The 20,484-nt window shown below is 41.0% G+C and overlaps 1 protein-coding gene across 3 annotated transcripts in view; it reads left to right on the top strand.

Annotated features, from left to right (window-relative positions):
* EML6 (EMAP like 6) overlaps window positions 1–20,484 on the top strand; it is a 230,877-nt gene that overhangs the window by 169,841 nt on the left and 40,552 nt on the right. For all 3 annotated transcript variants that reach the window (XM_074331992.2, XM_074331990.2, XM_088796163.1), the window contains exons 22-28: window positions 262–403; window positions 3,188–3,340; window positions 3,507–3,638; window positions 10,692–10,780; window positions 14,792–14,968; window positions 19,303–19,504; window positions 19,590–19,716. In XM_074331992.2, the coding sequence (XP_074188093.2) occupies window positions 262–403; window positions 3,188–3,340; window positions 3,507–3,638; window positions 10,692–10,780; window positions 14,792–14,968; window positions 19,303–19,504; window positions 19,590–19,716 (1,022 nt within the window). The remainder of the gene's footprint in view (window positions 1–261; window positions 404–3,187; window positions 3,341–3,506; window positions 3,639–10,691; window positions 10,781–14,791; window positions 14,969–19,302; window positions 19,505–19,589; window positions 19,717–20,484) is intronic.

Here is a 20,484-nt window from a genome sequence, read left to right as displayed (position 1 = left end):
GATGTTAGGCACCTATAAACAAAATTCATAAGCAATGAGTCCATACTTTGCTTTCCAAATGAATGCTGTCGCATCATGTAGCCCCAGCTTTAGATTCAAGTTCAAATGAAAAACTTATTCACTGCAATCATTTTGTCTCAAGGAAGCTCAGACTATGTTTATTCCCATTTGAACTTGGGTGGAATACGCAGCACAAGGCTGCTGAAGGGCAACACAAGAAGCATGAACCAAGTTGATGTTGTCCCATTTTCTCTCCCCCAGGGACATATGGAAGGAGAAGTGTGGGGGTTGGCAGCTCACCCTCTCCTGCCTGTCTGTGCAACCGTGAGCGATGATACAACACTTCGCATCTGGGAATTATCTGCCCAGCACCGTATGCTGGCAGTACGGAAACTCAAAAAAGGTACCTGACATCACCTTACATGTCTGTAAAAGTATTCACAAACAATAGAATGTGTTGGATACATTTATGTATTCAACTAATATTTACTGAGAGCACCTGTTATGTGATCCAGAATATGCTGGGCAACGGGAATTCAATGTTGGCTGCTACATGGAGATTCAGCACATGGAGAATTATTCCAGGAGGCTGGCCTGGTCCATCAGTGCCCCGCTCTGTTATTCACTTGATGTTCCTTGCACTGCACAGACATTTGCCAGCTGGGGGCAATATGTCCTTCCTGTTCTCATTGAGAGCTGTGCAACTCAGTTGAAATACATCAGCTTATAAACAATGCTGTTTATCTTTATGTCTGACAGTTTCCAGAACTCATTTTATTACTGGAAAACAAAAATCAGCTATACAAAAAAAAAAAAAAAAAAATACTACCAAGAAATGAGTAAATATGCACTGAACCCCTATATACACTACAACTAAGAGGTAGACCAAAAAGTATGAATTCAGCAAGTATTTACTGAGTAGCTTCTATGTGTCAGGCACTAGGGATCCCAAGATGAATGGTACCATCTCTAGTTTCAAAGATGGACAAGATTTGAACAGAGTCCCAGCAACAGATGGTGCATTCAATTTGGGTAATTTGAGGAAAATCTAAAAACAGGACTATTTGTGAAGGGGTGGGTAGGATACTGGGGAATGACTAGGGATAGTGCAGCACTCTGAAGCTATTAACAGCCAAGTACCATCAGCCCTGAGCCGGAAGGGGCAGGAGGAGGGGCTGATTGCTGGGACCTTGAAAGTGAGAGCTGTGTGAGACGCAACCACATTCAGTGACCCCGCAGAGAGGCAGTGAGGGAAATCCATCCATCCCCCCTCCCTCGCTTTCTCCCTTCTCCTGCCTGTGCTTTCCCTTGGCCAAACCCAATCGGAAGCCAGAGGGCAAGGGAACCCATTGATTCAGTCCATACAGGCCAGTTCCAGGCACAGAACAGGCTGGAGAGTGAGTGTGGAGAGACCAGACAAAGAAATCTGGCACAAGCAGGTACTATGGAGGCTCAGGGAAGGTCTACTGCCAGGGACGGCTTCATCAAGGAAGAAACATGAGAGCTGAGGCCCAAAGGATTTGCAAAACTTCTTAAGATAGGAAAGGATGAGATTGGGGTCTGGTGCTAAATAAAGTATTTGTGCTACGGTAGGTAGTTTTATAAGCAGAGAGACGTGGGGACTATATTCCAGGGGGATAAAATGTAGAGGTCAAGGTAGTAATAAAAACCAAGGATGGTGGCTGATATTGCTGAGCCAGGAACTGTGTTAGCACTTCAAGTTTAGTCTTCGTGAGAACCTAATGAGTAAGGCCATAGTGTCCGCACTTACAAATTAGGAAACGGAGGCACAGAGAACTTAATTCATTTGCCCAAAGTCTCCTAGCTTGTAAGTGATGAAACTGAATTCAAGCCCAGGCAGTGTTGCTTCTGGGGGCACACCTGTGGCCCCTGCATGATGCTGCCTCCTTTTACCCTATTGCCTCTCTTTACACTGAACTTATGGGACTTGGTATGTGGTGGAGCCAGGACTCAAACCCAGGTCTGACTGCAAAGCCCATGCTCTTAACTACCACAAAATTGAATCATTTGGCCACTAACTTATATTGGGGAAATGATAGACCAAGTAAGTCCTCATTGCAAGTGACTTAAATGTCAGACGATGGACTTTATTCACTAGTTAAAAATTAGTTCAAAAGAACAACTACTGAATTATGTTAGATAAGAGGTCCATTCAACCCAGTTTATAGCTGTTGTCCCGGTGTAATTTTTAATAGCTCTCCCTTTCATTCTCAGAAGTGTCCTGATTTGTACAATAAATTACATGATTAACCTAATCTTGATGACTCTCCACAAGGGCAGGCTTGTCTCACCATGCCTGACTCAACATAGGTAAATAACTATTTGCTAACTGAATGAAGGGAGGAGGGAAGGGAAATGTGAGATGAACCCATTTAAAGTTGCTGCTATGAACACAGCTTTCAGCATACCATGAGCAGGGACTGAGGGATGTGCCTGGAAGCTCAGTAGGGAATGCCTTAGTACAGGTTGCATGACTGTCTCATTGCTGAGGATGTGCTTACCGAAGTCCTCCCAATAGCAGTGAGGAGCGGGGCATATTCTTAAATACGATTGTTATTCACCATGCCCTCATGGAGTCCCTATTCCTCTTTCAGAAATGTCTCCTTGTGACCCTACAAAGCAGTGGAAAGCATTGCTCATATAGCACGGTCAGCCCATCATTAGTTTTACAGACACCTCTTGAGAGGTTGTTGTCCCTATTCCACTCTTCTCATGACAGAAGAGGCAGGAACAAAATATTTTACCTCTAGAATTATGCATTATGATCCATGGATCAGAGAATTGGAGGGACTAAGACTAGAACAACAAGGTTCTCTAAAGCAGATTTCTGTATAAAGCATAATATAAAAAAAACAGTTTCTAGAAATTTTATTACAGAACTCCTTAAGTATCACCTCTTTTCTTGGAGGCAAAGATACTGGTTATATTAATCCTTTGAAAAATCCCAGGTTTTCAGATGCCAAGAAAGGAATGGATACCCTGAAAAAATTGTCCCTGGGTTTGGAGAGAAGAGATGTTTTAAATTATAAAGTTTTAATTCTTCTCACAAGTGGTGTTAAAGTGCATGTCCATGCATAATGCACATATGCAAATTTCTCCAAGTCTTCACTTTGTTTGGTAGTAAAGTTATAGATAATAACAGTATTCTTTGTGGATTCTTTTGTAGGTGGAAGATGCTGTGCCTTCTCCCCTGATGGGAAAGCCTTAGCAGTTGGCCTGAATGATGGGAGTTTCCTGGTCGTAAATGCTGACACTGTTGAAGACATGGTCTCCTTCCATCACAGAAAAGAAATGATCTCTGATATTAAATTTTCAAAAGGTAAAGATGACAGCAGAAACTTTTTAAAATGTGTTGGGACAAAAAGGTACAATAGTGGACTATTTTCGTTATTTCCTTGATCTTTACCCCATTTAAAATGTTAAGTTTCTGAAAGTAACTTCCTGTATAAACTGTTTTGATATTAACTGCACATTTTTCGTTATAGATACAGGAAAATACCTTGCTGTGGCATCCCATGATAACTTTGTGGATATTTACAACGTACTGACAAGCAAAAGGGTTGGCATCTGTAAAGGTGCTTCTAGTTTCATTACACATATTGACTGGGATTCTAGAGGTAAAGTATGTTGCGGCTTTTAAAACATAATTTTTGTTTTAAAAAAGTCAATGTCTAGTCATATATTGTTCCTAGAGAATGGCAACTGAGTTTTAGAGAAAAGCACATGGGGAGGCGACCCCACAACAACATAAACAACTGGAATCTTATAACCTAGAGGCAGCTGCGGTTAACATTTTGAGCATTTTTTCCTTATTGTTGTTGTTGTTAATTCAAGCCACTGAGCTTTAAGAAGGTCAGAAACAGAGATGATCCCTTCTGTCACCCTAACAAGCTCCCACCTTCCCCTTTGAGTTCGGCATGCTGTTTCCCTGCCTCGTATCTCCTCCTTACTGCTGTCCCTTTTCCTAGCAATGCTCCACCTCCTGGCGAACTGCCCAAGAAGTCTCAAGCAATTTTCATCCTCCAGCAGAGGTAGAAATCTACATTCAGCTCACCTAATGCTTCTCTGCTCTCCAAAACTTCTAGCCTACCCTCTGCCTCCTCCACGTCACGCTCACAAACACCCTGGGGATATGTCTATTTATTTATGTAACAGATCTAGCTTCTGCCATGGGCAAAGTCTTGAGCCAGAAAATGTGGAAGATCCAGAAAGGAGACATGGTTCCTACTCTCCCCACAGTTTATAATTTAGTGAGGGAGATTTCCTTGTATGTGAATAATACAGGAGCACCAAGAGGGTGAGGCATGGGAGTAAGACACGGTGAGTCACAGCGGAAGTGGTGAGTGAGGGCTCAAATGGGCAAGTCAGCATTAAGCGCGCAAGGTGGAGCATCAGTGCTATAAGGTAGATCACTTTTTTTATTAGTAGTTTCAGGTATACAAAACGACATAATGATTAAACATTTGCACCCCTCACAAAGTGATTAATCCCCCCTTCAAGTTTACAACCCCTCTGACATCATATATACGAAGCTGTTACAATACCAGTGACAATATTCCCTATTCCGTACTTTACATCGTGTGACTATATATTTTTTTAAATTACAGTTGGCAATCAATATTATTTTATATTAGTTTCAGGAGTACAGTGTAGTGGTTATGCATTTATATAACTTAAGAAGAGATCCCCTGATAAGTCTAGTACCAATCTGACACTATACATAGTTGTTACAATATTATTGACTGTATTCCCCATACTGTATACTGCATATCCCGTGACTATTTTGTAACTATCGGGTAGGTCACTTTTAAATCCTATCCTGGGAACTTGGCTGATGTCTGGGGCAGGGTATTTAAGAAAGGGCAGGGCCCCAGCTTTCAGAGAAGTTTAGTTTGCTGTGGTGGAAGAGCTCCCAGGGGAATCCATGGAGCCTTCACAAAAGGAGTGACTTTTGAGATGGATCTTAGAGGATGAGCAGAAATTCACCAGATGGTAAAATTTAAGATAAACATTCCAGGCTCAGAAGGAACATGGTGTGCCAGGATGTAGAGGTCGGAAGAACAGGGATGATTAAGAAATAGTGAGTAATCATGAGTGGCTGAGGGTTCAAAAGGAGGGGAATGTGGAGAGACAGACAGAGACAGAATGTAAAGAAACTTGATGTCATGCGAGAAAGTAGAACACTGAACTTTATCCCGTAGGCATTCCCCATCTTGGGGAGAGTGAGTGAGCCTGGAGTTGGAAAGCAACTAAAATTAAACAGGAGAAAGATAATGAGGGCCTCAACCAAACAGCGGTTATTTCTGAGATGCCAAAATATTCTATTTCAAGTATTTTTTGAAGTAGCGGCCATAAAACTGATCCTTCTGCCAAGGCAGGTATTTGGTTGTAGTTGTACTTGCTGCACTGGAATTTGGACTTTATCTAAGCTTTACAGCTTAGATACAAGCATTTTATACAGTGCAATTGAGAGGAAGAAAGCATGCCATTTATTGTAAGAGGTGCAAGTCCCAACAAGGGCAAAGAGAGATCAGATAAGTCCCTCTCACTTTCCTGTCAGAGCCACGCCGGACTCAGTGCCGAGGGCTTAGGCTGGCATGTATGGTCAGGCAGGACACCGGCTGCCTGAGAGTCATCTAGGAACCAGTGAGGTCGCTGGGGATAGATGGGAGCAGTCACTTCTCAACCCCCTTCTTTAATATTCTCTGCTTTATTGTTTGTTTGTTTTTTTAAAGCAGTGATTTCCCCCTATATATCCTCTGGCTGACATCCCTAGATACCCCCTCTTATGCGAAAGATTAAAACAGTCAAGGCCAGCCTTATGCTTACATAGAAGAGAGATAGAATATGGTGAGTTTTATTCAAAATCTAACACACCCACACACAAAATACCTGACAGAATATGTTGAATCCCAAGACAACAGTGACCACTGGGAGATTAAAACCAATTTATTATTTACATGTTCCAAGGGCCAAGAGAAAATGAGACGTAGGGAGAATAAGTTTTGGTCGGGAAGATTTTTTTTAAATTACTTTTAATTGTGATAAAATACACATGACATGAAATTTACCATCTTAACCATTTTTATGCGTGTGGTTCGGTGGCATTGAATACATTCACATTATTGTGCCACCATCCATCTCTAGAACTCTTTTCATCTTGTGAAACTGAAACTCTCAACCCATTAAACAATAATTCCCCATTGCCCCCAGCCCCTGGCAACCACCATTCTGCTTGATGTCTCTGTTCATTTGACTACTCTAGGTACTTCGTATAAATACAGTATCTGTCTTTTTGTCACTGGCTTATTTCACTTAGCATAGTGTCCTCAAGGTTCATGTTGTAATGTGTCAGAATTTCTTTTTGAGGCTGAATAATATTCCATTGTACGGATATACCACATTTTGTTTATCCTCCATCCATCAATGTATACTTGGGTTGCTTCCACCTTTTGGCTCTTGTGAATAATGCTGCTATGAACATGGGTGTACAGGTCTTTTGAGTATATACCCAGAAGTGGAATTCCTGGATCAAATGACAAGGCCTTTATTTATTTTTTAAGTAACCACCATAATGTCTTCCACAGTGGCTGTACCATTTTACACTCCCACCGGTAGTGCACAAGGGTACCACATTTTCCACATCCTTGCCAACACTTGGTTATTTTCGGGGGGTGGGAAAGGAGTGGTGGTGGTTTTTGTTTTTTAGAGCAACGATCCTAATGGGCGTGAGGTGGTATCTCATTGCAGTTTGATTCGCAGTTTGAGAGTATGTTTTATAATTCTGTAAATGTGTATGTCCTGTGTTGGCTGCTAGGGATGGAACGAGGAGTAAATCACAGATGGAAAGAATCCCATCTTGGCATCTTGGCCAAGATCAGTGGATTGTGGCCATGGGTGGGTCTAAGGTAAAGGTCTGTATGTAGGGCCCCAGTGTGGAGCCATCACTTTGTGGAGAGAGAGGGAAACCTCATTATTTCCATAATTCTGCCCACAGCTGGCGTCTGTGGTCCAGCTAGCACTCAGGATGATGGCAAAGGCACTGGAGGCCAAAGTCTTTAAAAAGCCACCTCGCCTAAGTGACCCCTTCAGTCAATGAGAGGCCCAGACCAAGTGGTTTCTAGAACTGAGTGGAGAACAGAATATTCTTGATTTGGGGGGAGGAGTTATACCAAATACCATCCGGAGAATAAGAGCATATATGCCTGTGAATCTTCCCTGGTTCATCTCCAGTGTCATTGCCATGAGATGTGTCATATTGATATTCTTATGTTCCCGATCTCTGAGTTCCACAAATGCCTGACCTCACCAATGTGCCAGCTGCCTCAAGACCAGCCTGGCTTTTCACAGCGGGGCCTCGAGGGTCTGCGAAGGGTAGAGGCAGAATTTAGGAGCAGGAATCTGTTTGACCTTGTCAAAAATAGTGAACACGTTTGTCGAGCCAGCTGGCTCGTCAGGGGTGGGGAATGGCTCAGCCTTCAGCCTCTGCAGCCTTTCGTGTCCATGGCAACCACAAGTCCTAGGAAAACCAAAAAGTGCATCAGTCCTTTGCAGAAACAGCAGCTACCCCTGAACGAAAGCTCCTGCACCAAATACTTGAGTAAGAAAAACATATGTGGAAAGAGACAAAACATGGAGGGATATTTTCTGGTTGCTTTTAGTTCATTTCTTTTAGAAATATCAAGACTATAAGATCTTTTAACAATTAGCAGTTTGAGCCATCATAGAACATCTCATTCCCATTTTCACTGTAAGTGGCCTGATAGGTTTGGCCAATTTAAGTACAAATTTAGTACCAATTTTAGAATTGCTCTGAGTCGTAAATTATATAGCTGGGATGATGTGTGTGAATATTTTGTGATCTATAAAATTCTATGCAATTGCATGCTGTGTGACTTACCATACCTGCTTGGAAATGAGGACACTTGTCTCTTTCAATGTCCTTATTCTGTGTGAGTAGACATTTCTAGTGAATAAAAATGTGAGGATTCTGAAAGAATAGGGTTGCTATTATTCAGGGGTAAGTTATACATGGACTATACAGACTTTTTGCTCTTTGTTTCTGCTCCTGTCCTCAAGATATTTCAGAGGTTATATATTACACATAGGCAGGCAGTAGGGGGGGGAAAGAGTGATGACCTAAATATTTCCTCTACGCCTAAAAGAAAAAAAAAAAGTCTAGTAACAGTAGTAAAGAAAATTTGAGTGAATAAACACACACCCATAATTCCACTTTTCTAACACTAGAATACTTGATTTTTTTTTTTTTTTTTTTAATTTCACATCCTTGGTTGCAAGGAACAGAAACCCACTCAATCCAACTTAAATTTAAAAATAATAATAAAGGAGGAGTTTATTGGAAAGACAGAGGGATGGATATCTTCTAGAACCCAGTAACAGGAAGCAACATCTCCTGAGGAATTGGCTTTAGGAATGAACTGGAAAATGCCCAGAAATCAAGGAGGCAGGCCCTCTCCCCTCCTTTCCTGCTCCGAGGCAGCTTGTTTCAGTGTCCGCTGCTCTCCTGGGTCTGGTGTCTGCTTTTGGAGCCTTTCTCCTCGCAGGCAGGCTTTCCCTAATTCATTTGCACATGGCCCACTCACTCTTTGTTGCCCCAAAATGCCAGCGTACTCCCAAAGTCCACATCTAATCCCAGCAAGGCACCCGCTGATACAGCCTCCCAGATTCCAATTTCCCAGAAGAGAAAATTTGACTTCCCAGCCCAGTCTCTGGCCTGGCACCTCCTGACTCCTGTGGAGGGCAGTTCTCAAGGGAGGGACATGGGCTAGGTATGTCCCCACAGGTGTCTATGGCTCTGCGAAGCACTTCTGGTGTTGGTCTCTTGTGTTTAGATTTCCTGATATTTTTACAATCATGAAGTACTTCACTGAGCTATTTTAACAGGTTTTGGTTTGTTTTTCTAAGTAAAGTATGATCTTTGAAACTGTGGTATAAAGTGAGTTGTTAGGATTATCTGAGAATTATTATCCTTTGAGATCCATTAGAATCTCATGGCCAAAAATCTTCTAAAATTAGCCGTATTCACAGCATGTTTGCATTGAATCCATTAATCCTTTTCCCACATCCATTGTTATTTGCAATCACTCTTGAGAAGCCTAAAAGTATATTCTGTGGATATATTTAGTTCAATTGAAAAAATATTGGTCACTCATTTTCTTATAGTGCTAAATAGCCAAAGCTAGTTTAACTCCCCTTTTTTTTTCATTTGTATATGTTCAGCCATAAAGTCAGGAAAATGTGCCCATTTCAGAGAAAACATTTTCAAATTCACTTGCTCGTCACAGCCAAGGCAAAAAACCTCTCACCACCAGTTATGAAATGAGAGAATCTTTTCTTTTTTTTTTTTTTTTGGGGGGGGTTGTTTTGTTTTTAACATTGTTTTATTAGTTTCAGGTGCACAAAACAATGTAATAGACATTTATCATTTATATCCCTCACACAGTGACAACCCCCCTTCCCCTCTGACATCACGCACAGCCAGTACATTTCCACTGGAGAGAATCTTGTTTTTAATTAGTAACTTCAAAACAGACCTGCAATTCCTGAAGATTAGCCAAGCTAGATTTCACATGTTGGTGGTGCTGTCTTAATCATTAAAGAACATGATGATATAAACCACAACGTTCTTACTTTAGCATTATTTTTCCAAGAAGGGCATTTCAAGACTACTAGGTGTAAATAGTTATGGAAAAAAACTACATACACTGAATTATTTGCAGATGAAATATTAGGATATCTGAGATTTGCTGCAAAATAATCTGGGGTGAGGGAGTGAGTGGAAGTTCAGGAAATAGGTTTGGCTGTGGGCTAACTGTTGACGCTGGACTTTGGGCACATAGGGGTTCTTTATGCTAGTCTTACTTCCGTGTGTGTTTGAAATTTTCCATAGTTAAAAAAAATGCTTTAAAAATACTGGAAAGTGTACCTTCTGAGTCATTTACATGTCAAGCCATAAAGGATTGTTGACGTGGTAGAGGAGAATTAGGAAATCTAATCTTTTTCAACATTAATCAAAATGAAACCAAGATTATACTTTTATGTCAGACAGAAAGACTATTTTTGCTCAACATTTTGTTTTAGGAAAATCTTGTTTTTCTCTATACAAATTTTCAAGTAAGATGGGGGAGGTGAGAGGGGAATGAGTATTTATAGTTTGTTTTCTGTGTCATTTTCCTGTTTCTAAACTTTCAAGGGCAAATTTAGAATTTAAACCTGAGTAAATGTGAATGCTTGCGACATGGTTCTCACTTCTAAGGCCATAATTCTTGTCAAAGCAGTTTGCTTTTACTACCTCTCTGTGCTAGGTAGGAAGCAATGGGAGAAAAGAGCAAGAAATAGATTTTGTCAAGCTTTGCAAAAATAGCTACTTTGAATGCAACAGAGTAAAGTATAGCAAGCTTGATTCTTCTAGAAGAATGGCCAAGGTCAGATTTTATGAGGTTCATATTAAAAAAATAATTATAGCTTTGGAGTTTGTACCATGCCATGTAATAGCTTTTACATGCACTACTGGATAATTCACCATACAGTTAGTCAATCCATGAGAGTTTGTGTAAAATGAATCACAATAATTGCAGCCATGCTTATCATTTTATAATAAAAAGATACATGCAGAGTTTAATTCTCTCTACTTCATTCTATCATAACAGGAAAATTATTGCAAGTTAATTCGGGTGCCAAAGAACAACTCTTTTTTGAAGCTCCAAGAGGCAAACGGCATATAATAAGACCTTCAGAGGTAACAATCATACACAAAGATGTAAAGATTTAATATTATTTCATGGACATTTAATAGATGCATTTTAATAAAACCTATCAAGTCTTATCCACTAATATGGGTTACATTTAGTATACCTTTAAGCTTGATCATTTCTTAAATCTGGTTGCTTAATCTGATTTTGCTTAATCTGAGGATTTATGGATTTACTATACCACTGATAAAGCAATGTGCAGTTGGCGTTCTAATTTTTCTGTGCCTGGTGACAATGATTAAGCTAACAATTTAGATTTTATATATATATATTTTACCATTCAACATGTGGTTTTGTGCAACGCTTCTTATGAATGAATATAAATTTTTGAAACATACTTTTTCAATGTTTACTATTTGTAATAATAAGCAATATCTTCTGTACCTAATTTATCAAACTGATTTTTTTTTCTATGTTTTCCACGTGTCCTTAGCCACATACATAATTTTTTAATTGTTGAAATCAAAGCCTGGATAACATTTTTGAATCCATGAACTACCGCTTTTCCTGAATGCTCAGCTGCACAGTGCTTCCATATAATGACCCTGATGGCCAAAAAAGTCATTGCCCGATTGAGCTCTAAGAATGTCCCCATAGTCCCGGAGACAGTGTGACTCATATATTTGAGATGTAGCCCTTGATGAAAGAAGAGGAAATATTGCTTCCTTTGAGGAAAAGTGGGTAAGAGTGCATCGCTGAGGGATAAGCATCGGCCTCTCTCTTCAGTTTACCAGTAATATAAACTACCCCAGTATTGTAAAGTAATCCCAGAGATATTTGGATACGTGAACATTCATAATGTTTTCATTGTTCCTAAAGGAAGTATGTGTGCAGTACTTAGAGAACACAAGTTTTTATAGATGATGGCATTGTATTAGTGGAAATTGTTTACTGATCAATTGATCTCACCCCCCAATTCCAACTTATTTATCTATGATCAGTCCTCATTTTAACTTCTTTTAAATTTATTGAGGTAGCATTGGTTAATAATATTATATAAGTTTCAGGTGTGTAACTTTATAACACATCATCTGTCTAGTCTCCCTCTGCCACCATATGTTTGATTCCTCTTTACAGTCTTCATCCTCCGCCTTTCCCTCTGGTAACCACCACACTGTTGTCTGTGTCTGTGAGTTTGTTTTTTTGGTTCATTTGCTGCTTTTTGTTTTGTATCCCACATATGAGTAAAATCATATGGTTCTTGCCCTTTTCTGTCTGATTATGTCATTTAGCACGATACTCTCAAGATTCATCCATGTTGTCACATACGGAGAAACATTTATAGCCTTGAAAAAGAATATTTTTAATTATTCATTCATTCACTGAACATCTGTTGAATGTGCCGGACATTTCCTGTGCCTATATTTTAATTTTCACAACAGCTCTGTGTGATAGTTGTCAATCTCATTTTACATACAGGAGAAAAAAGATTCCAAGAGAGTAAGAGGACCATGGAGCTGTGATCCCAGCCTAGAGGGGTCTGTGTGTGACTTTACCTCAATTTCTAAGCATCCTTTTACATCTAAGGATCATTTTACATCACTTTACCTGTATTTTCCCATCCTATTCTAATGACCCAAAATAAGTATACTAAAATAAAGTGCAATTTAACCAAATGATGAAGGGAGGGGGATGAAACCAATTGGAGACAGATGAGCAATTATTACATAAAAGAATATGCATAAGAGGGAAATTTGTGTTATAAGGCTTCCTGAAATGCCAGGCTCTGGCTCCAAAGAGTTAATTGTCACTCTGTGATGCACCGTTTGTTGTTCCAGAGGCTGATTGATCTCTGGTGCTGTTGGCTGGGGAAGCCCTCCAGCTGATGTTTCCTTGGCCCAGCCTTCCCCTGCCACGCTTAAGAGCACCAAGGAGGTAGCTCATGGTTTCCATCAGCAATATCGTCAGGCCTTTCAAATGAGTATGAAGGATTTTGAAAATCTCCTTTTTAGAAAAACTTTCTTTTTTTTTAAGAAACAGATATAGTGAAATTAATATGAAGTCACCCTGAAAATTGTTAAATATTACAAATATTAAAATGTCCATTTAAATCCATCGGATGCAGCACGGTGCTGTTAAAAGCAACTTTGTACTAGGAGGCCAACCCTTTGGACCTCGACTTCCCCTCTGCTTGCTGAGTGTGCAGTGTCTTCTGTGACTAACCTCTCTGTGGGCTTCCAGTGTTGCCTCCTCTGGAAAATGGTGATCTGGTAAATGACATATCTGCCTGAGGCAAGGGGCTAAGGAAGAGAACCCTTGAGGACTCTCCTTCCATCTAAGTTCCAGGATATTTTGGTTTTTTTAACAAGTTTATTTACCTCTTTTTGGTTTTATGTGTTAGAGGGATCATTCTTAATGTTCAATTTTTAAATGCAATTTCTGTAGCTTCCAACGAATTAGACATTTGCTTCCCCCGCAAGCACAGTGTCCAGATCTAAGGGTGTTCTGTTGGGGTGACTGCATGATGAGCAATACCAGCTCACCCCCCTTTTCTGCCCAGATAATGAGGCCAGGCCCCGCGGGGGTGGTGGCATTAGAGATGAAGAGGGATGGTCTCAGAAATAGAATCTGAAACCTGGATGGGAGCCAGTGGCCAGAAAGCCTGCTTCTTGAACCGGTAGTGGTGGTTCCCTGCTTCTCTTCCTGTGAAGGTCAGTTTAGGATGTCATAAGAGTTGAGGAAACTCTACTACCCCTCAGGAAACTGAGGTCCATGAGGGGGAACCACCTCAAGTCTCCTTAGCCTGTGGCACCTCAAGTCACCAGGCCAGCACAGGTTTTTGGTTCCCGTCCTGCATGTGTCCAGAAGCAACACAGAATGTTAAATGAGGAGAAATTTGAATGATTAAAATGTGAATAACACCTCCCCTTGTGACTAAAATCCTGGCTGCGTCTTCATCTTATCCTTTCTAACCAGTGGGAGAAAGCAGAAAACAACAGAATTGGAGGTGAGGTGCATTAAGAAAGGGCAAAGCAGTTTTCATATTCAAAGGAAGAGGTCTGGCTTGTAATTTTAGGCACAATTCTCTAATGATTTCTATACTCTTTTACACAGTGCTTTAAAGTACCTATCTAAAAAAATTATAATGTCAAGATTTACTAGCAGATCTCAAAAGAGAGTAAATGAGATGAAATCCCCCAGGAAGTTTAATACACAGTGTTGTTGTTATTTTATTTTAAAAGGAAAGAAAAACTTCAGTTTTATCAGGATTTAACTAACGCAAATTGTGAATCTTCTGTCCATGAATTTCAGGCAAAACAGTTTTAAAGGATAAAATGTATATTCATGGCAATACCATATGAACAGCTCTTCAGGTTTTTAAAATAGTCTCTCTAAAGCATAAAGGATATTAAGGTAGTTGCAAAATCTTATTATTCTTTCCTCCAAAGAAGCAATCCTTAAAAAATAAAGAAGCTATTTCTTGGAACTTTTAAAAATAGTTTGCTAAATGATCAGCTCTATTGATCAGTCTAGCTCAGTGGTTTCCATTAGGAGTTTTCCCCCTCATCCATGGACATTTGGTGATGTATGGGACCAACTTGGGGAGGGGGTGCTGCTGGCATCCGGTGAGTGGAGGACCAGGATACTGCTGAGCATATTACCACGCATAGGACAGCCCCTGACACCAAAGCCCAAAATGTCAGTAGTGCTGACATTGAAAAGCCCTACTCTAGCTTATGGCTTATACAATGATAAACTGTATTCAGGTAAGAACTAAAAAACTTTATTATTGTCAGCTTTCTACAACTCCAAAATGTTCATCTTATCTAGAGAAGAATATGTGGATATTTGACGGCAGTGCTTGTTTATTAAGACAATGCATATACCCCTTTAAAAATGCAACTTAGAACTTGTGCACCTCAGCACCCAAAACAAATGCCTGATGTTGGCAACGTCATCACTTTGAACTACTCAGCTTCAAATTATGTCATTTAAATAAAACAAAAAGATCTCTAGGTTGAGCAAAAATTTAGTAACTTTCTTTCCTTCTTTTTAAGATTGAGAAGATAGAGTGGGACACGTGGACCTGTGTCCTAGGGCCCACCTGTGAGGGGATCTGGCCAGCACACAGTGACGTGACCGACGTGAATGCTGCCAGTCTTACCAAAGACTGCTCCCTCTTAGCCACTGGAGATGATTTTGGTTTCGTCAAGCTTTTTTCATATCCTGTCAAGGTAATATTGCATGTTTATTACATATACTTACCCAGTCTCATTAATAACCTCAAATCTATCTATTGTATCTAAGTGGATGTTTAAATTTTGAAGGCATAAGGAATCAGTAATGTTATCTTCAGTATCCTTGTTCTTTATGTTATATAAAAACCTTCATGACATTATGTTTACTAATCTGAGCCAGATTCTCATGGCATGGAATTCCTCATTGAAAGGCCCTTGGTAGTCATCAAATCCAACATCTCATAAACTGCAGAGTAAGCCTTTTCTTTATGACACCTTGGACTGGTGTCTTTCAAACACGTACCAGCATATTTCCCGAGATGAAGAACTTCATTACCTCACAAAGTAGCCCAATTCATTTGTAAATAGCTCTATTTGTTAACATGTTTTGCTGTATATTGAGTGAAATTTTTTGCCTTCAGCTGAAGTTATGCCTTCTGAATCATCATTGAATAATTCTAGGCCTCTAACAGTCTGTATATAGGAAGATTGTATATGACTCCCTGGAGTCTCATTCTCTCCAGCTTAAGCATTTTAGTTCCTTCAGCCATTCCCCATGGGACATGGTTTTCAGCTGCTCCCTCCCTCTAAGCACACACCATTTTATCAATTCCATTTTAAATGGTCTTATCTAGAACTGAATTCAATGCTTCAGCTGTAATCTGACCAGCTTGGGGTACAGTTGGACTTTCCTTGTTTTGACCTTATATTTGTTTTAAATCAGACTAAAATGGCATCAGCTCTTTTGGCTGCCACACTACTCAATTGCATCATAGATGTCATTGCCAGAAATGTTCAGGTTATCCCCCATCTTGTGCTCATGCAATCGACTTTCTAAACTCTGAGTACAGAAATTTGTATTTGTACCAAATAAGAGTTATCTTGTTTATTTTATCTCCTTTTCCCAACCTGTCAACATCTTTTAAATACTTTTGGAAAGTATTTACTTTTCCTTCCAACATCACGTCATCCTCTGATTTCACAAGTGTGAGTTCTAAGTCAAGGAAAGAAAACAAAATACAGACTAGAACAACCAAATATCACCACCAGGAGCCCCCCATTCAATTTGACATTCTGTTTATTAACGTACACATTTAGTTAGAGTTCTTCAGTCAGTAACAGATGTTTACATCTATCTGATTATGCTGTCATGGAGCTCACATTTCCCTCTCTAGTCCAGCCAGACATCATTAAAAACTTGGCATACATCTCGCTAAAAGCCACGTTGGTTGTGTCTCTGCTATCCCTAATCTCGCCTTCTGACAAACCAGTCAGTGCAAGATATGAGGTTAGTTCACAGTGAACCTCTGTTGCTGCCTAGTAATCATCACTTCCTTTTCCACGTGCTTATCGACCCCCTGTGTAATAATTCACTCTAGAATTTTCCAGGGATTACATCAACTCACAAATCAATATTTGCCAGAGTCTGCTTGTTTTCCCTTTTGGATACAGGAACCTTTTTATGTGACACCAAAGAGCTCATTCTCTCTCAGCGCACACACAGACACACACACACACACACACACACACACACACACACACAGCCATGGAGCCCACAGTGAGAAGGTCGTTTCCATAAGCCAAGAAGAGAGCTCTCACCAGGAACCTAATTGACTGGCATGTTGATCTTAGACTTCCCAGCCTACGGAACTGTGAGAAAATAACTTTCTGTTGTTTAAGCCATCCAGCGTGTCATGTTTTGCTATGGAAGCCCAGCTGGACTGACAGCATCCCATTGCGGTATTCCAGCATTGAGCTCCATGTCATCAAGTCTTGGTGACACTTATGATACTTTATCACCACACAGCTCTCTCTGTGTCCAAAGTTCAAGTTCCATTTGTTAGATGCTAACATCATGTCTTCCTCCTGGCCCTTTTCTTTCTCCCTTTGCATGAGTTACTAGGCATCTCTTCCAGGCATTTTTCTTTCCATGACAATCAGGGATCCTTATATAGGCAGTTTTATAGTTTAAAATCTTTTCAATGAGATCCTTAGTCCCCTGACAATCACATTGTTTTCAGTCTCCGTGAGGTAGACTCTCCTTTGATAGAGCCCTCCCATTTTGCTAGTATCTTAAGCCATGGGTGCGTCTGTCCTTTGACACCATCTGTGTAGCTCGCCAGTGGCTTCCCTTCGCCTCCCTTCCCTTCCAAAGCTGTGCCCTTCCACTGGATGGGAGAGGTTAAAGTATCACCATGTCATTCACATTTTTAAAGCCCACGCTTAAGTTCTTAAGTTTCCCTCTCAGAATATCAAAGGCTCAAGAGAATGGTTCTTCAAAGAGGAATCTTGTATGTACATAAAATTTTACACACAGAGAAAATTTTGCATACATATGTAAAATGTGAATGTGGGGAGAGGGTACATAGCTTTCATCAGAGCCTTAGGAATTTCTCACCTGAAAACGGTTAGCAACCAGCACTCTGGAGACATATTCCAGATTCTCCATTCTTTCAGCACTCAGTGGAAGAGGAGGGTTGTGATAGCGACTCCTGATGGGTTTAAGAGAAATGCACAATTAAGCATGGTGACCCAGAAAAACAGCTCATCCAACTGGCTCTGCCAGGTCTTCAGGAGTTTCCCTCCATGAGCCCTAAGAGAACCACCAAACATCCCTGCCAGCCTCTTCCTCCTGGGGGAGCAGCTGGTTTCCTGGAACTTTCTAATAACTGTGAATTCTCTTCATCGTTCTGTAGAGCAGTAATCTTGCTTCCTATTCTGAGAATCTTGACTCACCCTTTGCTAGAACAATCTTGGCTTTGTTAAATAACTTTAGTGACTCAGAATTTTTCCCCTACTCACTCCTTTGTGTCACTCTCTTTTCCTCTGCAAAGAGTTTGATCACCATAGGATCTTTTTACCCCTGAACTTTTCTTTGTGGGTTCTTTCTTCCATCCTGTCTAGAAACCCTGTGCCCCCAACTCTTTTACTTTCTCCTCCTCTCCAGAAACCAGCTTGCATTTGTAGCATCTATAATAGTTGGTCCCTGCTTCCAGGAGGAAGACCAGCAGGACACATGGCTGCAGCCACTATGACTGTCCTGTTTGTTTCCATGCCTTCTGCACCTCACATGGTCGCACAGTAGGTTCCCTTGGAAATCCGTATTTGGCTCTGACTATTCGCTTAGCAAGTTAATGGCTCTGGAGGGTTTCCCGGAAATGCTGCCTACCTGTTTGCTTTTGCCATCTTTCTACACTCAGTGTTTGGGCAGTTCCACTCTGCTATCAGGTAGGGGTCGGCGAAATGCAGAGAGATCTCTACCAAGAGTATTTTAAAGTCACTCTCCTGCACCTGTCTCCTGCTGCGTGTCTGTGCCAGTTTCAGAATCCCCAGTGCGCCAGTCCAAAACCCTCTGGAAGCCTCTTGTCAATTACTGAATAAAGTTTTCATCTGGGACACTGATGGCCCTCTCATGACCTCAGAAAGTACATGTGGCTTCCCACATTGCTTAAGGTATTCCCTGGGAGTTGCTGAGAGGATGGAAAAACTCTCCTTCTTCAAATGGCTCCCACCAGAGCTGTTTTTGCCAGGCTGTGGCTCATGAGTCAGAAATGGAAGCTGGCTTCTGGTGCCAGCTTCAGCTCCCCACCACTTGTCAGGACTGCCCCAGAGTGAGCTGCTGACTGACTTTACTCTCATCCTTCCCCAAGTGGGGATAAACGTGGTGTGGCCTAAGTGCACCGCTCTGAAGAACTTGCAGTAATTTGCTAATAAATTGGGTCCTGTTTATTTGGCTATGTTTGTTAAAAAGGAGCATGTTTTATTTTTAAATCAATTATTTTCTAGTGTTAGAAATTATTTCCAGTGTCCATGGCAGAAAATGTTGTGTATGTTTTAAACCTTACTGGAGGCCCCAGGTATAAAAAGTCCCTTGCCGTTGGATTGTAGTCTGTGCTTTGGTACGAAAACCACAGTGGGACATGACTGGGAGGACACTTCGGATCTGAAATGTCAGCCAGACTCACATTCAGGACTTTACACTAGAGACCTGTGTAGAATGCACATTTGATATCTGCGAGAAACAGACACAAGCTTTTCATACTTCATTACGCTCCCAGAATAGTTTCTGTAGTCTAGCATTTTATTCATTCCCTCACAAACTGTTTATTGAGGATCTATGATGAGCCAGTTAACGTTTTAGGGGAAAAGAGACCTAGCCCCTACCGTCATGGAGCTTACATTCTAGAGAAATGTAGGGACATGGCCACTTAAATGAGCTGTTTCTTTTGTATCCGATAGGCGCCACTCTAAAGAATAACGTGGGTGAACTAGCACAGAGACGGGAACGATGAGACACCAGATGGGGTAATTGCCAATTTCTGGCTTTACAGGGCCAGCACGCGAGATTCAAGAAGTATGTGGGGCACAGCGCACATGTCACCAACGTGAGATGGCTGCACAACGACTCTGTGCTGCTCACGGTAGGCGGCGCTGACACAGCCTTGATGATCTGGACGAGGGAGTTTGTGGGGACCCAGGAGAGCAAGCTAGTGGACAGTGAGGAGTCAGACACTGATGCAGAAGAGGATGGAGGTGAGCCCCAACTGCACCTGCTTCCCCACCCCCTCCCAAGCCCCGGCAAACCAACTCCACTCCCCATCTCTTTCTGTTGTTTGAGGCTATGACAGTGACGTTGCCAGAGAAAAGGCCATTGATTATACCACCAAGATCTATGCTGTGAGCATCAGGGAAATGGAGGGCACCAAACCACACCAGCAGATGAAAGAAGTTTCGATGGAAGAAAGGTATGATGTCGCCAGGTTTGTTTATGGTACCTGACAACAGGAAACTCATTTAAACCAGTGTGCATTTTCTTTGCCCTCAAAGTTGCTACTTAAGCTAGCCCTTTATGTGAATGCACAAAGTCTTAACTTGCATACAGGCTTAAGTTGGGAAGAGTTGCCCCCCACCATCACTGTATGGCAAAGGGTGGGTTAGGCTTTGCCAAAGTTGTTTATGGAATATGACTTGAATAGACAGGAGATTTATTTGGACTAGGCTTCTCTTGCCCAGAGAAGATGTCGGGATAGCCAGAAAGCTGTCCTGAATGTGATGGCTGACAGGAAACCATGCTGACTAGAGAGGTAGGAGGGAGAGGAGGCTTCTAAGGTCAGGAAGGAATATTTGTGGGTTGTGAAAAATAATCTTCCATCCTAACCAGCGTCTGTGTGGTACTCTGTATCACTTGGTGTACCTTCTCTTACTGTGTCTTCTCCACCTGCCCAAGTTTGTTCAGGTGTGTTTGGTGATTCTAGGCCTAACCAATTGGATTTTGTTGTTTTGGATCCTCTGTGTAGAAAAAAAAGTTGCTGGTATTATTTTAGGCCTTTTGGATGTGCTAGTTAAGTTATTACTGTAATTGACAAGAGAAATTTTCAAACACTTTATAACATTTGTAAAAAAAAAAACACCTCCTAATTACTACTATTAATTTACCATATTCATACTAGGAAGGATACATAGTGAATAAAAACTCTAAAGTCTAAAGTGAATTTCATGGATCTCAAAGATGT

Source organism: Rhinolophus sinicus, chromosome 2 (genome assembly GCF_057876585.1).
Source record: "Rhinolophus sinicus isolate RSI-liver-muscle chromosome 2, RSI-T2T, whole genome shotgun sequence".
In the NCBI taxonomy this organism is placed as follows: domain Eukaryota; kingdom Metazoa; phylum Chordata; class Mammalia; order Chiroptera; family Rhinolophidae; genus Rhinolophus; species Rhinolophus sinicus.
The sequence above is the reverse complement of the archived record's forward strand: the minus strand, read 5'-3'. Positions and strand labels throughout refer to the sequence as shown.